Below are 15,596 nucleotides of genomic sequence, written 5' to 3' on the forward strand. Positions count from 1 at the left end.
TTCTTCTTCTTCTTCTTCTTCTTCTTCTTCTTCTTCTTCTTCTTCTTCTTCTTCTTCTTCTTGTTCTTCTTCTTCTTCTTCTTCTTCTATTCTATAGAGTGCTGACTTCTTTACTTATTTCATCTGCTACCTCTTCAGGAATATTAATTCTTAATGTTATGGAAACTGTGTGTTCAGAATGCTATAAACCATTTTGTTAAAATTCTGTGCAGCTGTGGCAATGGGATACTCTTCTTCAATCACACTGCCACTTAGGCTTGATGTGTGGGCAAAATGAGCAAAAAATGATGCATATATTCACAGAGCTCAGGCTTGTTAGTGAATTCTGTCTCTCTTTGCTAAGTTAGTCAAAACTGGCATCTCTGAGGATAGTTGAAAAGAACACAAACATTTTTTTATCTTATTTTTCTGTTCTTTTCACCTTATAGGGAGAGATTTTTGCCACCTGTATCTCATCCCCGTTGTCAACACGAAGTCAAAACGAGTGCCTCCCTGCTGGTTAACAACACAACCTATATACTAACAAGCTCAAATGTCACAGTGACCGATCATGTCGTGTCGGTCATACATTCATACTGTGATTATTATTAAGCGCCTACTTCTAAAACTTGATATTTTAATCTGTTGCAGGGGCTCAACCTAAGCCGGCCAACAGCAGCCTGTACCGTATACAACAGTGATTCCAACTACCAGCTATTGTGACTATTCTAACAGGCCTCGTTTAAGCTTTTGTGGAGGGTTCCTGGACAGAGTGCCACCAACAGTCAGCCCGCTCCTTCAAACTTTACCTATTACATGCCTTCTTCATGAAGGCACATGCCCTTTCGTTTTGCATGTTTTCACCAGCTTCACTCTTAAAAGCAGGGGGAAAAGGGTGCAAAAAGATTACTGTTAAGTAGCACTCATTGGTGACTTTTACGGAGCGCTCCTGTAACGAGTACTCTTGATCTTATTCAGGTAATATTTATAACTACTATTTCTGTGCTACCTCTAACAGCTTGCAGAGAACTGGTAATGAGTGAAAGCAGACTGTGTGTTCTTTTTATAAGTACAGGGAGGTTTTTGTTTTTTTTTTCCTACATGATTTAATTGTATCTGGATTTTTTTCCTCCTGTCATCTGTTATTCTCTGATGCAACAACAAAATCAATCTGTTTTAAAGTCATCTAAGTCCAAGAGAAAAGAATGAAACACTGAATAATACTATTGTAATGTTTTCATTTTTTAAAATTATCAATTCAATGATTTGTCAAAGTTGGTTGACTGAACTCAGCCCTACTAACTTCAAAAAATGGCTAATGATAAAAAAAGGAGGGTAAAGCTGACACTTGGTATTCAATATTCTCAAAACAGAAAGACGGGTGAAGACAGGAAATTTTATTGGGCCTACAGTCTAATTAAAAGCCACAGCTTTGTAATCTGAATAGCTTTTCAACACTCTTTAGGATTGTTCTGAATGCTGACCTAAGCTTAAGATGTTCATTAGTAACTCATTAAAGTCTTAGCTACAGTCCAGTGGGTGAGTCTTGAATATAATGATGGGATGAATGTGTGTGTAAATGTGTAGACACATAATTAGAGAAACTGTCACATTCAGGGATTAAGAATATACAATGTGGTCTTTGAAAAATACTGTTGAAAGCAAGTGACCCTAAGATGATGTTGTATTTTACATTTTGCTTCCTCTCCAGGTTATTTGTTTTTCATTTAATTCCTGTAGGTATTTTTTAATGAGTTCATTCTCTGAGGATTAAATGCATAAGGTTTTGTGTGAGATCCTTTCTATACATCATTTTATGTAGTCCTCAGACTATAACAGAGTTGTCCTAATTACCCCTTTAACAAATAAGAGCACTGTGATTTAAGCTGATTCATGTAATATATCTTCAATATAATGGAATTGGAACCAGAGTCTAAAGCTAGAGAGTTTCAGATATCATTCAATAGAATGCTGCATATTGCAACGTGAAGCCTGCTTAGATTAGCCAATAGTATAAGCTTTACTTTGAGGCTTTATGCAAGTAGCACATTCTAAATACACTTATATCTTTCCTAGTTCCTTAACAAATAAGTGCTAATCCCAGCCGCCATTTATTAGTCACCTATTATTTTAGGTCTCAATTCTTTCTTCCCAAATAGTAATTATATATCTATATAAGTTATATTATATATTTATTTATAATATATGTTATTTATTATATATATTAATGTATATATTAAACATAGGCTGAAATCATCATAAGAGTGCACTGTAATGAGATCTTAGGTGTAAATCTTAGCTTTTCTGCTGGATATCCTCTTTGTTTGTTTGTAGATTGACTGGTGCAAGGTGATAAAAAAAGGACACTAATATTCAATATACAGCTTTGGCAAGAAAACATCAAATTATGAATTTGCATAATTTTCTTGAGATAAACTAAAAGAGATATTGTTACAGTTTCAATATTACCCACAGTATTACCTGCAGGCTATATGTTAAAGGATTGGCTTTCTTTAGGCTGGTGGTGCTATATTTTAGAACATCTCTACTTTTCTCTCCTTGTATGACTCTCTCTGTCTCTATCTCTATCCTTTCTCCCTCTATTCCTTTCTCCCTCTATTCTTCTTTGATGCCCCTTCCCTTCCCTTCCCTCTTCTTCATTAATACCATGGATGAGAAACTAGCAGTATGCTTGCTCTGCTATAATATTCTTTCTGTCTCACTTTTTTTCCTGTTTTCTTGAGACAGGGTTTCTCTGAGTAGTCTTGGCTGTCCTGGACACCGGGCTAGACTAGAACTCACAGCGCTCTACCTGCCTCTGTGAACCCTCGTGCTGAGATACAGGCATGCACCACTATGCCAGGATCTGTCTCACTTTTACCCAAATCAATGGATCCAACGAAATTTAAATTGAATCCTTTGAGCCAAAATAAATCTTTCCTTCTGTGTAGTTTATGTCTAAGGTATTAGTCACAGCTGCAAAAAATAAAAGAATTCAATAGGTTTCAGGACATGGCAAAGAAAAAAGGCTATGATAAAGAAATTATTAACCTCATAGATATAGTACAACTTAAAAATTATAAATAATTAAAATTCAAATTAACAAATAACAAGATTTTCAAAATCAGGAAACAAAATAATTTGGTCTTTGCCAAAAAAAGAAAATTTGGGGGACAGTAAGATGAACATTCAGTATTATTCAACATTTTCCTAGGAAAGGGGAATTGGAAACTAAAAAAGTCAATATATTACCACACTGTACAGGACTTCTTAGAATAAAACTTCAATTACTGCCAATTTTAAGTTTTGTCATTAAAGAACAACCCTGAAACGATAAATTCTCTTATTAATCAACTGTATAAATAAAAAGGGAGGAGAGAAAAAAATATTTAGAATTAAAGGTCAAAAAAAATTTTAAGATTTGAGTCAATCTAAGCAAAAACTTTCAGAGAAGTCAGTTTTAATGATGTCAATTTTAAAGATCAAGCTCTTATATTTATGGTTGTGAGCCTAGCATTTAATGGCTCAGCCATCTCTTGTGGCACTTTTGCACAATGGAATACTACTCAGCTATTAAAAATAAGGAAATCATGAAATTTCCAGGCAAATGATTGGAACTAGAAAAATCACCCTGAGTGAAGTAAGCCAGAACCAGAAAGACAAGCATGGTATATATTCACTTATAAGTGGATGTTAGCCATATAATACAGGATAACCATACTACAATCTACAGATTTAAAGAAGTTAAACAACAAGGAGAACCCTAGAGAAAATGCTTAATTCTCATTCAGAATGGCAAACAGGATAGATAGCTGAAGTGGAAGAAAGGGAACAGGATGGGAGCCTACCATAGAGGTCCTCTGAAAGACTTCACCCAACAGGGTATCAAAGCAGATGAAGAGACTCACAGGCAAACTTTGGGTAGAGGGCATGGAGTCTTATGGATAAGATGGGAACAAAAGGACCTGGAGGGGACAGGAGATCCACAATATGACAAAGGAAAAATTATGGACCAAGGAGGACCTGCAGAGACTGATACCAAGGACCATGTGTGGAGAGGACCTAGACCCCCTGCTCAGATTGTAGGCAGCTCAATCTCCATGTGGGTTCCCAAGTAAGGGGAGCGGGCCCTGTCTCTGACATGAACTAGGTTACCTGCTCTTTGATCACTTCCCCCTGGTAGTATAGCCTTGCCAGGCTACAAAGGAAGAGGAATCGGACAGTCCTGAAGAGACTTGATAAGCTAGGGTCAGATGGCAAGGGAGGAGGATTCCCCCTTTTCAGTGGACTAAAGGAGGGGGAGGGAAGAGGAAGGGAAGGAAGGACTGGGAGGAGATGAGGGAGGAGCTAAAATCCGGTTAGCTCCTCGGTAAAGGAGTCAGTCCTTTATAATAAAGTCAGTAAATTGTAAAAAAATAAAATTAAATTAAAAAAAATTTTAAAAAGGAAATGAAAAAGCACATCAAACTTGCATATTCTGTCATAGAAATATGTTTTTTTTCTAAAAATGATTCTATTACAATAGTAATAATTTAATAATAAAGAAAAACAACTTAAGATTAAAAAATCAGTGATTAGTATGGCAATGAGCATATGAGAAACAGTTGCATATCATAGACATTAGAAAAAAGCAGATCACAACTGCTGTTTTATCTCCATGCAATAGGTTAAGTTAGAACTATGCAAGACCTACAGACAGGAGAACCCTCAAGAACACTGAAAACAAGGACCTGTTACTCTCCATTGTTAAAGAGCTCAGCAGCAGTCCTAAAAAATGCTAGAGAGAATTATCTGGTGGCTCAATATTTCCACTCCTACATATACACCAAAGAGAAATGAAAGGACACCCAAAATAAAACAGGCTGCGTGAATGTTCAAGCAGCATCATTGCAAGCAGCCAAAGAATGGGAATAATTTACATCTTCAAAACCTGACAAGTACAGTGTATGCCTACAGCAGAATATTGTTATGAAATAAAAATAATTGAGTAATTACACATGTTACATATTAATAACTTTTAAGTGGCTGAGGGAAAAATGGTAATCACAAAAGACATGCATTACATGAGCAATTTATATAAAAAGCTTTGGAAACATTAACCCCTAGGGAGAGAAAATAGATTTTCTGGCTTCCAAGGGTCAAAATAAGAGGCACATGGGTTACTAGACCAAGCAAGGTTTTCCTTCTGGAGTGCTTACTATAATGAGATAAAAATCAACTGACACATCATTCAAGTTTATTGAACTTTAAGTTAGTTCTATCGAATATAAAATACACTGAATAAAAACGTGCCTTTTGTTATTTGTTTTTGAAAGGGATTATTACATTAAATATGTTCAGGTTTTAAAAAGTATATTATCTTTCATGAATCAATGTCTTACTCCTTTATCATGACAGTTCTAAATTTTTAAGGTTTTTTTTTCCTTTATTATTATTATTTGCCATGACTCTGAGACAAAGTTTTCTTTCACAGAAATGGCAGTAGACGTTTGGACCTACTCAGATTGTGCATTAGACCTTTCTTTCACAAGACCCTTCACCCTCCCTGTAAACCGCTTCAACAAGTACTGTCAGCCCTGTTTTGGAAGTGCTGTGACAGCAAATGGGGCCTTTCCATAACAGTGAGAAGGGTTTCCCCTCAAGACAGTCCAGAAAATATCTGGAATGCTTGGAAGAGGGGAGATGCTTCAGTGCAGGGATGAGGACCTGAGCAAGTTCTCACCAATCCATGTGGGAATGGCTGTGGCGACCTGTGTAGCTCTGGTAGGTGGGGACTTGAAACTGTACTGGAGAGTCAGCTCAGTCTGTTTGGTGAGGTGAGTAATACCACAGGAAAACACACCAGGGCACAGGCAATCACTCACACATGAACACACACAAATAAGGGTATTCTCTCTTTTTCTCCTCTCTCCCTCCGTCTCTGTTTCTCTCTGCCTTTCAATTTCTCTCTCTCTCTCTCTCTCTTTTATTGAGGATATTCTATAAAAGTTGTTTTGAAGTAAACTACCACCATGGCTTGATTCAGCCAACTTTTTTTTTTTTTAGATGGAGATAAAGTGAAATAACTCAAAAGATATTTTTTTAATAGGGAATTGATATTCTATAATTTTATAAAGTGTTCTTCCTGCCACTCTCAATTTGAACCCCACTTGATCACTTCTGTTCTCAGGTACATGGTTTTCTGAACGCCTGCTCATAACTTTATGAGTCAAAGGTAACCTGTCGCTCAGTTCTGTGGGTCTGACTTTTACAATTTATTAATGTGCCGACTCTGAAGATTCTATTTTACATACTACATATTCTCTGTTTATAAAGATACTTTGTATTCAGGCAGGCTAGTATCTTATTATTGGTCTTTTATGTTTATTAATTTATTTTTTCTTTAAAATCTTACATATCTGAGGTAATTTGTATTTTACTTATTCAGAGAAATGCTCACATAAGACTTTCGATAGTATATGAAAAAAAGCCAGGTAGATTATATGGAAAATATTGGATGATTTTTTTTCATATTCAGGCTTTTCTTCAACTGTTTTCTAATTCCAAGAAAATTCAAGAATTTTCTTCTATTGGGTTATTGATTTTGACCTTCCTAATAGTTCTCCATATTTTTTCTGTTTGTTAAGACTCTGTGTGTGTTATAAGAATAAGAAGGACTCCCATTAATTCTGATGAAAACTTTATTATTATTATTATTATTATTATTATTATTATTACCATTTTTTCCCATATGGTCTCATGGGAACAGGCTGGCCTCAAGTTCACTATGTAGCTGTGGGTTACCTTGAACCTTGAATTTCTGATTGCTCTATCTCTTCTTTTGAGCTGCTGAGATTTCAGGCATGCTCTACCAAGTCCTGTTATATGTGTGGGCATTGAACCTAGGACCTTGTGCATGCCCATAAAGCACTCTTCCCTCTGAGCTACACTCTTCCTAGCCGAAATGTGGTACCTTGACTTTTCTGAATACTTCATTATATTGCCGAAAATAATATTGCAATGTTGAATATTTACTTTTTTATACTCCTTATATTTTATTCACATTTTATTCACACTCCAGATTTGTGAACCATTTTACACAAATTGCAGTGACCAGAGCAGAATTGTAGTTTTCATGTATTGCTACTCTTCCAAGACAATCATTAGTCCATAAAACAGTAACTATTTTAATTTCTCAAATTGTATCTGGTCTAAAGCGTACTCTTTAATGCTTTGTTATAATGCTACATGTAATAAAAGAGCTATGCTCTTCAGTACTAAGCCCTCACATGAACTGAAAAAGTCATAGCGGTGCTGATCCATAGAATTACTTTAATTTTTAAAATAATACCCAAAGTATAGATTTTATGTTAATCTAAAATGAGTAAATATTCTAATTAAAAATATTTTCACACATACAGGACTACAGCAAAATCACTAAAACTACTTATTGCTAGGTCTAGGTGTAGGATTTTGAATTCACCCCCACACTTACCCAGCCCCCCCCCACAAAATGACATATAAATAAGTAAGTAAGTAAGTAAATAAGTAAATAAATAAATAAATAAATAAATAAATAAATAAATAAATGACTATGGTGTTGGATGTTACTGATCAGACCCAACTAGAATGTCAAGGCATTGAAATTTATACAATATATATGTAGATAAAACAGAAAGCTAACCAAAAGTTGTTATTCCTATATTTTTTGTGAAGACCATTGATTACTCTGAAAGTGCAACTAACATATTTCAGTAAAAACAGAGTAAGTGAAAATAAAAATGCAAGCGATAGTGAAATATAAAGCTTAATCTCAGTTTATCAATTAAAAACCTGAAAAAATTAGGACAAATTTCCTCTTCTTTAGAATGCTTCCTCCTTGTAAATTATTGGAAAATTATGCAAATGGTTTCTCATGTCAAACGTGAGCACGGTTGCTATTGAATATAAACTATTTGCTTAAGAGACAGTTTGACAGAATGAAGAAAACAAATGTATGTAATATGTATTATGGCTGCTAAAAATGCAAATGTGATCAGAGTTCTAATGCTGAAATAGGAAGAAAACAGCAGCCTAAAGAAGAAGGAAACGAGTGTTAAATATTTAAATATTTTATAATTCAATCAACATTAATTATTGAATTGCAGTCACATTCCAAACCAGCCTAAAAGATTCTAAGATACATTTTAGTTCCCAGAGTAATCATGATACGTAAAATATGAATTTAAGAAAGCGATATTGCACGATTAACAGGTACACAATCCTAACAGATTATCACCACAGAAAAACCACATACAAAATAGTCCTAGGTATAAATGTAAATGAAGACTTTTTCAGTTGTGAAACTTCACATAGGAAGTTTTAAATAAGTTGCTATAAATAAAACATGGTATTAGGATCATCCTGGTAATTAACATTTTGTTATTATAGAAAGTATAGTGACTTACACTGTGTATATTTTGGAACTTAAAAATTTACCAGTATGAATTATATTGATGCATTAGTCTTGACGTCACATACCAATATCATGACGCACAGTGTATTTGACTATAAAATACGTAGAACATTGCTACTCTTACAAATTACCTGTGTGGCCAAACGTAAATATTTCAAGGATGATTGATTTTTTTGTGTGTGTTTTTTTTTTTTTTTTTTTTTGAGACAGGGTTTCTCTGTGTAGCCTTGGTTGTCTTTAACTCGCATTGTAGACCAGGGTGGCCTGAAACTCACAGAGATCTGCCTGCCTCTGTTTCTGCCTCTGCCTCCCCAAGTGTTGAATGATGATTAATTTCTAAAAGTAGCAAAGTGAAGTAGAGTGAGAAGTCAACCCAATCTCTTCGCAAAATAAAGCACATCTTCCTAGAAAAATGTCAGGCAGAATATATAGTAAAATATAATTCTGGATTTCTCAAGTCTTATACTATTGTAGCAAGTTAAAAATTTATTAATTAACAAAGCACTGTAATATTAAGTGACATACAACTATAAAATTTATTTTTATATAAATGAAATAAAATATATAGAAACGTAAGTAAGTGTACATACAGTGAATCATTCTTTTAAATACTGTTCATCGTAAGTAACTCAAACATAATGTAACACATTAGCCTAAAAAATCCACAAATATGTAACTGGATACTTACTTTTAGCAACAATAAGTGGACTTGCAGGAGAAAAACATGCATAAGGTACTTCTAAGTTTTTAAAACCTATTTCTCTCCCTTTGAAGATGCTAGGAAAATATAATTTCTTGTTCACCACGGTATGCTGACTGATCACATTTTCCCTCATTGTGGCTGTGACTTAATATAATTGTAAGGAAAGTCTGAATAAATTGAGGACTAGTTAAAATATCATAGAACCATGGCTACCTTTTCAAACTTCAAACCTTTGGCACTTGAAAGTAGACACAGACCAGGGATAGATCTCCTAATTCAAGGTTTCACATCAGACTTTGTTGTTCTTTTACTGTCAATCAGAAGGAGTACCAAGAGGTAGGGGTAGTGGTACTATCCAGGAATCTAAGTTACTTGGGAAACTGAAACAAAAGAATTGCAAATTCCCAGGCAACTCAGAGAGTCTCTGTTGAAAAGCAGTTTGTAAAGCAGTGGGGAGCTGGTATGTACCATTTACTTCAAGGTAAATAAGGCATAGGAAAAAGATGAAAGAATTACGAAATGCTTTTCCAGATCACCGAAGAACTAGAATGATTGATTAGCATGCTCAATCCCCTGGCTCTTTCTCACTCGGAAAAAGCTCACACCACCCCAATTACCACAGTTTTGATTTTAACAACTTTCCTTTCTCTGGATTACATCTATAAAATGACACAAAATAATCTTATTTTGACGCAACTCTAGAAAATCCAAGAACTGGACATCACTTTTCAACTTCTTCAGACTTGTTTCACAATAGATATAGGCTCTGGAGCAAGAGGACAATCATGGAAAACAGAAAAGAAATACAGAGGTGCACAGAGACACAGACTGTGGACAGATAAACATAAAACCAGAGACAGTTCCTATTTACAGTTGCATATATACAAGCATGTATAATGTGCATGAACTAATTATTTTTTTTCTCTCTGTGAAATCATTGGCTAGACAATGTGGGGCAATGTGAATATTATTCAATTAGCATGGACAGTATTAGCTTAGTTCCTAAATTTTTCTATGTGTAGATCACATAAAAATCCATCAATTGACAATTATTTGTCACTAATTCAAGAAGTGATTTAAATATCTTTGCATATGGGAAATATTTTTATCTAGATAATAACAGTACTGATAATAGCTTTGTGTATATGTAAGTATTTTTAAATTTCTTACAACCCTTGAATCCCAAGGTTCAAGTAAAAAAGATTTTATTGGTTGTGTTTGTTTCTTTTCCCAAGATTCAGGTTATTGGCAGGGACAATTCTATACTTTGCTGGCCTTCGGCTTAGGAATTTAGAGCTACTTCAAGGTAAACAAGACATAGGAAAATGATGGAAATTTTACAAAATGCCTATCACTATGTTAGGAGTTATCCATTGCTAAATATAATCCTGCAAGAATTTCATCTTCCAGGTGAAATTTAGGTTCACAGATTTTTAAGGTACTATAAGCTCCTGAAGGGCAGACATACAAAACTTCTGTACATCACTGTACCTCTGGCATTAAGCACATTCTTTATGTGGTAAATGATATTAACTAGTTTGCAGGTAATAGTAACAGAGCTAGTAAGTGATAGCCCTTTTTTTTTTTTTCAACAATTCTTTCTGACTTTCTAACCAGTCTGCCCTTGGACTATAGGCTGGCACGTGATTGAAATGTCTGCCTCACTCGCTCTTGAATTTCTAAGATAATGGAGATGACGTTGTATGCTATGAGGAGTGCCTTGGTTGAAATGGGTTAGGCTGGCTGTAGGACCTGTGCCAATGAGGCCATTCCTGGATGAGAATTCCCCTGTCTGTTGTTGGTAGCTGTGGAACACCAGCCAAGGTGTTTTCCCATTCAGCTCCTCCATACTATAAAAATGATGATGATAACGTAACAAGGCCATGAAAGTGTTGTGAAGAAGACCTGAACTGGATAATGTTTGCGGTCATAGATGTGGTAGGCATTAAACATGATTATTTGCTCTGAAGAAGGGACTTCCAGTCAAGTCACTATTATGAAAATATGTGCAATCCATTTGTCTAAAGGGCAATGCCATGGGACCTCAGAAGAGTACAGGAAAGACACCATTAAAGAACTTTTCTTTGAAAAAGACACTATTAAGTGACATATATGTTAGTTGTACCAGCTGATGGTTCAAATTATGCAGTATTTCTTTTCAGCCTGGATTGGCAGGCACATTAATAATTTTTTATCCTATTATATTTGAGCTCTAATCAGTGGCACATTTCTCTACATATGGATAAGATGAAAAATAGTCTAGGCATCAAAACTGATCATTAAAGCTCTTTCTTTTCTGCAAAGTTAAGGGCATCAAACAAACTAGAGAGAAGGCTTCGCATACACGGTGGATAATGCACTCATTTTTCTATGGTTCAAAGTTTTAAAACATGAAAAAGTAGGAAAGATAAAGTTTATCCACAGAAAGCCTTAGTGTTACTTGGACTGTTAAGGATAAACAACATTTAAATGATCCAGGTGGTCTCCATATGAAACAAGATAATTTTGATTTTTCGTACAAATATAAAGTGAGAATACTAACAATTATTAAAGGTATTTACTACTTGGAGCTTCTCTCTTTCTTTGTCTTTATCTGTCTGCCTGTCTGTCTCTATTCTCTCTCTGCCTCTGTCTCTATTTCTGTCTCTGTCTCTCTCATTTGTGTGTGTGTGTGTGTGTGTGTGTGTGTGTCTGTGTCTGTTTGCCTGAGTGCTCAATCAGATTATCGGCCCCAAAGCAAAGACCCTTGACCTACGGCTTATCCATGTTTACGGCTAACTGGTCCATAGAAGGTATACGTTTTAGAAAATCAGAAATATTGGTTATGAAATAATGACAACTCTTGCATCATTGTTTCTGCTCTTTTAGCACATCTTTTTCTGACAGAGTATTTCTAGAGTGACTTTCTAAACATGAATTTGTGTATATTATTATGTGTACTATTATAAGTCTTTCTGAATATGAACATTAAAAGAAATGCCTCTCATGGTTAGCTAATTCCTCATTAATATAATTAGTAAAACAAAAATAAACTGTGGGACAAACACATGATAAAGGAAACTAATGTTTGAAGACTTCTTCCGAAGGACAAGTTGGACTCTTTATATATGTTGTTTATTTAATCCTCAAATAAATCTAATAAGTGATTTTTTTGTTTTTCATTTTAAGTAAAGAGTATAACCTAAATGACTTTAGATATATCTATAATTAGAAAAAGAACCTGCTTTTAAATGACCTTATTATTTTTTTATTGCATATCACAAAATGTTAAGACTGTATGAGAACCGGATCAAGACTTGAATTAAGAAAGCATTAATGAATGATGGATAAATCTCCTTACTTTCAAGGTGTTTCTCTGAAGATTTTACTTTCAAGTTAACAATCTCTGCCTTTTAGATATTTGTTATAATTGACCATAACAAATGTATTAACTTTAGAGGAGCACTTCACAAAAACAGAAGTTAGTTTATCCCTTTTCACACTGACAGCAGCACGAAACTCATGAAAGCCGTACTGCACTTTGGGAACATTGGCTAGTTACACAGACTTTTAGTTACATTGGTTTTCATTGGGCCAGTTAAAAACCCCAAGGAGCTAATGACACTAAAGATACTTTCCAAGGGCTTTCACTGTAGTATGCAGAAATCTCCTAAGCAGTGACACATAAAGCTGTGTCCTCCTATTTTGCTAAAAGCGCCATGAGACTTTGGAGAGATTAGCACCTTCATTTTGATGTAAAACTCATGTTAGTTAAGAGAAAATTTTAAACTGTCAAAGGGAACATACATAAAAATTACTATTTTTTTAGTGAAATTCAATGAATATGGAATTGTAAGTTGCAAATATAGGTTTCCCTGTTGAATAAATGCACAATTTATAAAAAATATTATACGTACATATTATGTAAACTCTCCTAGTGAGGTTATTAGCAGGAAGTCTACATAAACAGCAGGATTTAGTCTTCTATACTGAGCTTAATCAGTATTTTTGTGAAATTATCTTTCTCCAATGTTGGCATTTTGTTTGCTTTGTATTTAAAAGGATGTAAAATGAGAACATCATGTTTCTAGTGAGAGATCACAGGTTGTATTTGTGTATTAAAGTTTTTATGTAGTAATAAACACCAATCCAAAGCAAAGCATTCCTTTTTGTGGGAAAGTAAACTCCGCTCTCCCCCTCAAATGCTCATTTTCCCACATTAAAAATGTTTTAAGCACAAAAAAAAAAAAAAAAATACAAACTAAATTCATACTAAACTGTGTAATTAATGATCCAGGTGATTTTTCCATATGTTGGTAAATTAAAGCATAAAATATGCAGGAGCTCTATTTAAAAAAAGGGTAGACAAATCTTTTAGGTTCCTTTCAAATTTAAGAGGGGACATTAAAGATTCCAAATGAAAAGTTGTCAATTTGTAGCTAAGAATATATATTATGGTACTTGCTGACATTAATATAAAAGTTAAGAATAAGTTACTTCATCTCAAAGAGAAGGTTTCAAAGACAGGGTCTGCATGAATCAGTGTGACTACAGTATTATGAAAAATCAGTAGAACTTACCATGAACTATAGGTGCTAAAAGCATCGTGAGGATGAAGAGCTGTGGTGGCCACATGGCTGTGTTCTCAGGCGAGGATGCCTCAGGAATGAGTGTTCTGAAGTGAAACCAAATGAGTGTATTTCTGGTTCCTCTTCTGTTTTCCAATGTCAATGATTAAAAACAGACACAAAAAGAGAAACAAAAATTCCTCAAAAATAAAGACTGGTATCCTAAGTCAGACACCTGCAAAACAGAAGAAAAAAAAAAAAAGAATAAAAAAGAAAGGGTGGGTTATCCAATGAAGATACTCGTATATTAGTTTCTTGAATAACTCTTGTGTCTAAAGCATGTTTCCATTTTAATGAGCAGAAATACACAATTAATAAGCAATCTGAAAGACATTATTAATGCATTTATTACGAGTTTATATCCCAGCCTCAAGCTGGTGTGAAATCATCCTGTCTCTACTGGACAAATTAATTTAAATATTCTGGTGTTACTATGTAAATGAAGGTTTAGGGGGCTTGCTTTGTATAAATATTTTCCCCAACTAAATTGTTAACCTAGTATTAGAATAAATATTTTCACTTATCACCATTTGTGTGAATAAATTTTAAAAAATAAAAGTTTTGAAATTCATGATGTTAAATTCTAAATATTAAACATACTGTTTTAAAATAATTAGCTGAGATCACTGAATGAATATTTATGTTCATGTGAGAAGATATTCTTTATCCATTTTCTAAAACTGCAAAACTGAAAATCAAGTTGAAGTACTGCCTAAATCACAATTTTGATGGGTCTACTCCTAAAATTGTATCGTCTTCATATTATTCTAAACACTTTTTGCTTGTGGTGTTTGTTTGTTTGGCTGGTTGGTTGGTTGGTTTGGTTTGTTTAAAAGTCCTTATATAGCTCAGGCAGACATCAAAATCACTAAGTAGTTGAGGATAATCTTGAGCCCTAAATCCTCATGACTCCAAAAGACACGTGAAGCATAAATAAACTTTATGTTAGACCTAAGGACCCATCTCCAAGAAGGCTCATTAAGCATATGCAAATATTCCTAAATCTATAAATATAAAATTTAAAATACAAAACACTTAGTTGCAAGAATTTTGCATGATAAATATTTATCTTTTTAATAACCTTCATTCTGCTAGATTCAAAATAAAACTCTTTCTGAAATACTTTGCCATGAATCAAATTTTTATATTTTAAAAATATTTGAGTAAAAATATTATGAGCATAGATTTGGCAGTCAGCTTAATTTCTTGTCCAACTGGCACTGTGACCTTAAGTTAACCTTTAATATCTCAGTGCCTCAGTTTTCCATATGATGAAGAAAAAATATTACTTAATATGTCTTTATGAGTATATATAACTTAAGTTTAATATTAACCTTCAAAAATACATAAGTAAAATAATATTGACATAAGTGCTATATGACTCACATGTAATAACATATAAAATGCCTTAATTATTCAAAATACTATGAAATTAATATATATTAATCTATGTGAACATAAATCTCTATCCACTCTCTGAGTATTTGTTCCTCCAAAAGAAAAATTTTATGATTTTTGTAATTTACATGTTATCAGTAACTTATCAAAACAAACTAGTTTTTAGTTGTTATATATTTATTTATTTTATTTTTATTATTAGTTACAGTTTATTAACTCTGTATCTCAGCTGTATCCCGCTCCCTCATTCCCTCCCAATCCCACCCCCTCCCTCATCTCCTCCCTGCCCCTTTCCAAGTCCACGGACTGGGGAGGATCTCCTCCCCTTTCGTCTGGCCCTGTTTTATCAGGTATTTTCAGGACTGGCTGCAGAGTCCTCCTCTGTGGCCTAACAGGGCTGCTCCTCCTTTGGGGGGTAAGGAGACCAAAGAGCCAGTCATTGAGTTCAGAAATAGTCTCTGACTAATTTTTATAT

The 15,596-nt window shown here is 34.2% G+C and overlaps 1 protein-coding gene across 1 annotated transcript in view; it reads right to left on the bottom strand.

Moving 5' to 3' along the window:
• The window catches only part of Adgrl3 (adhesion G protein-coupled receptor L3), a 736,167-nt gene that overhangs the window by 440,499 nt on the left and 280,072 nt on the right, over positions 1-15,596 (bottom strand). The window contains exon 4 of the mRNA XM_055629463.1: positions 13,676-13,898. Coding sequence (XP_055485438.1) covers positions 13,676-13,730 — 55 coding nt within the window. The 5' untranslated portion in view covers positions 13,731-13,898. The remainder of the gene's footprint in view (positions 1-13,675; positions 13,899-15,596) is intronic.

Source organism: Psammomys obesus, unplaced genomic scaffold (assembly GCF_907164565.1).
Source record: "Psammomys obesus unplaced genomic scaffold, mPsaObe1.curated_primary_1811, whole genome shotgun sequence".
NCBI lineage: Eukaryota > Metazoa > Chordata > Mammalia > Rodentia > Muridae > Psammomys > Psammomys obesus.